The sequence below is a fragment of the Verticillium alfalfae genome, genomic scaffold (assembly GCF_000150825.1).
Source record: "Verticillium alfalfae VaMs.102 supercont1.16 genomic scaffold, whole genome shotgun sequence".
NCBI lineage: Eukaryota > Fungi > Ascomycota > Sordariomycetes > Glomerellales > Plectosphaerellaceae > Verticillium > Verticillium alfalfae.
This window is the reverse complement of record NW_003315023.1, coordinates 205675-207331: the sequence shown is the minus strand read 5'-3', so window position 1 is coordinate 207331 and position 1657 is coordinate 205675. Positions and strand designations below refer to the sequence as shown.

General features: G+C 67.1%; 1 protein-coding gene across 1 annotated transcript in view; it reads right to left on the bottom strand.

The window, feature by feature from the left end:
• Positions 1 to 919, bottom strand: part of VDBG_09742 (translation initiation factor IF-2) — a gene marked incomplete at both ends in the record, with an annotated part of 3434 nt that extends 2515 nt beyond the window's left edge. Inside the window, 2 exons of the mRNA XM_002999976.1 lie at positions 133 to 840; positions 896 to 919. Coding sequence (XP_003000022.1) covers positions 133 to 840; positions 896 to 919 — 732 coding nt within the window. The remainder of the gene's footprint in view (positions 1 to 132; positions 841 to 895) is intronic.
• Positions 920 to 1657: the final 738 nt, after the last annotated feature.

Below are 1657 nucleotides of genomic sequence, written 5' to 3'. Positions count from 1 at the left end.
GCTCGCGGCCCCCTCCGGCCCTGTCGTGTCGTCTGGCCAAGCTCCTGCGCGGCGCCCTCTTGCGAGCAAGCCCCAGTCCGCAGAGCCGGATTCGTGCGGTCTCGATCGCGGCGTCCTCGTCTTCTTCTCGACCGAGTCCGCCAGTCTCGCAAACGGATCACTCGAGCGCGGCGGCCCGTCCAAACCGCCCAGCGAGCCTCGAAGGCCCGGCTTCTCATCGAGCCCCATCGGGTTCGCGGCCCGTGGCGCTGCGCGCGGCGTGGACCGGTGTGGTATGGGCGCCACAGGCCGAGGCCCCGCGCGAGACCGGCCGATGCTGTCGTCGAGCGCGCCAACGTGTTGCCGCGGCCGCCTGCCGAGGGACGGGAGGCCTTCTTGCTTGTGCGGCGGCGTGCGGTGCTGGTGCTGGTGCTGGTGCTGGTGCGGTGTTGCCGGCTGCGCGGCGGGCTTGGGCGGTTCGGCGTCGGCGGCTCGTTGGGCGGCGAGGCGCTGGCGGGCGGCGCGTTCGTGGGGAAGGAGGCCATCGTCAGGGGCTGGTCTGCTGGACGTAGCTGTCGGTGCGTTCGAGGAGGATGTCGTCGAGTCGTTTTCGTTTACCGCTGAAGCATTGGAGGCGCCGAATGCTGGGGCACCCCAGCCGCCATGGCTGGGCCCAGAGGTCCTTCGTGGGATGGCGGAGGACGCTGCGGACGACCAGCCGCCGCCGAGACCGCCACTAAGTCCACGAGGGGCATGGGAAGAGGATTTCGGGTCACTCGAGTAGCTTCGTATTGTGAGAGGGCTCGGTCGTGCGGCGCCGTCGTGGCGACAGAGGGCGCAGATGTACGTGTTGCCCCTGTCCTGCGGCAGGTCAGCATACGGGCGGCAGGGAAGCGGCGGACGGAACGAATCATACCCGTAGGGTTCGACATCGCAGCATGGTCAGACAGGATGCGCAGCGTGTGAAGCTACGGCGTCTGGGATAGCTCGTGGGGGATCGAACAAATTTGGAGCTCGTCCGAGTTCGACTGATGGACATTTCTGTATCGGGGTTCGTCGGTGTGCTTTGTTGCATTACGTTCACTCTGCATAATGATGTAGTTATCCGACATATCCACCAAGTCCACAGCAGCTCTGAGCTCCTGAAGCTGCGAGCTCCTACCATTCCCCTCTCGGGTCTCACTCTGAGAAACGCCTCCATCATCGCGGTCACACACACATACACCGTCATGGTCCCCAAAGTAAAGGCCGTCCGCTCGCGGGCCAAGCCCCCCGCCCGTCCCAGCGACCCGACCGTGCCGCCGGCCCCCTTCAAGGCGCCGGCGTCGGTGCTGGCGCCGTTCCTCGCCCACCTCGACCCGGCGCACGTCTACATCACGCACATCGACCTCAAGCCGCGCGACTTCAAGCGCAACATCTTCCTCGTGCCGCTCGGCATGAACGTCGTCGTCGTGCTCCTCTTCCTGCTGCGCACCTGGTACATCACGGCCGTACTACTGGCGCCTTCGTGCAGCCGGGCCTCGGCACCGCCAACGAGACGACCTTCCCGGCCGCCACGGCCCACCTGGGGCCCAGAACGCCTGGAAGGCGGCAAGGGGCGGCGCCACCTTCTCCCTCGACCTCGTCCTCGTCGTCTTCGTGTGGCCGTGGCCCGTCGAGTTCGCCCTCGGCCGCACCC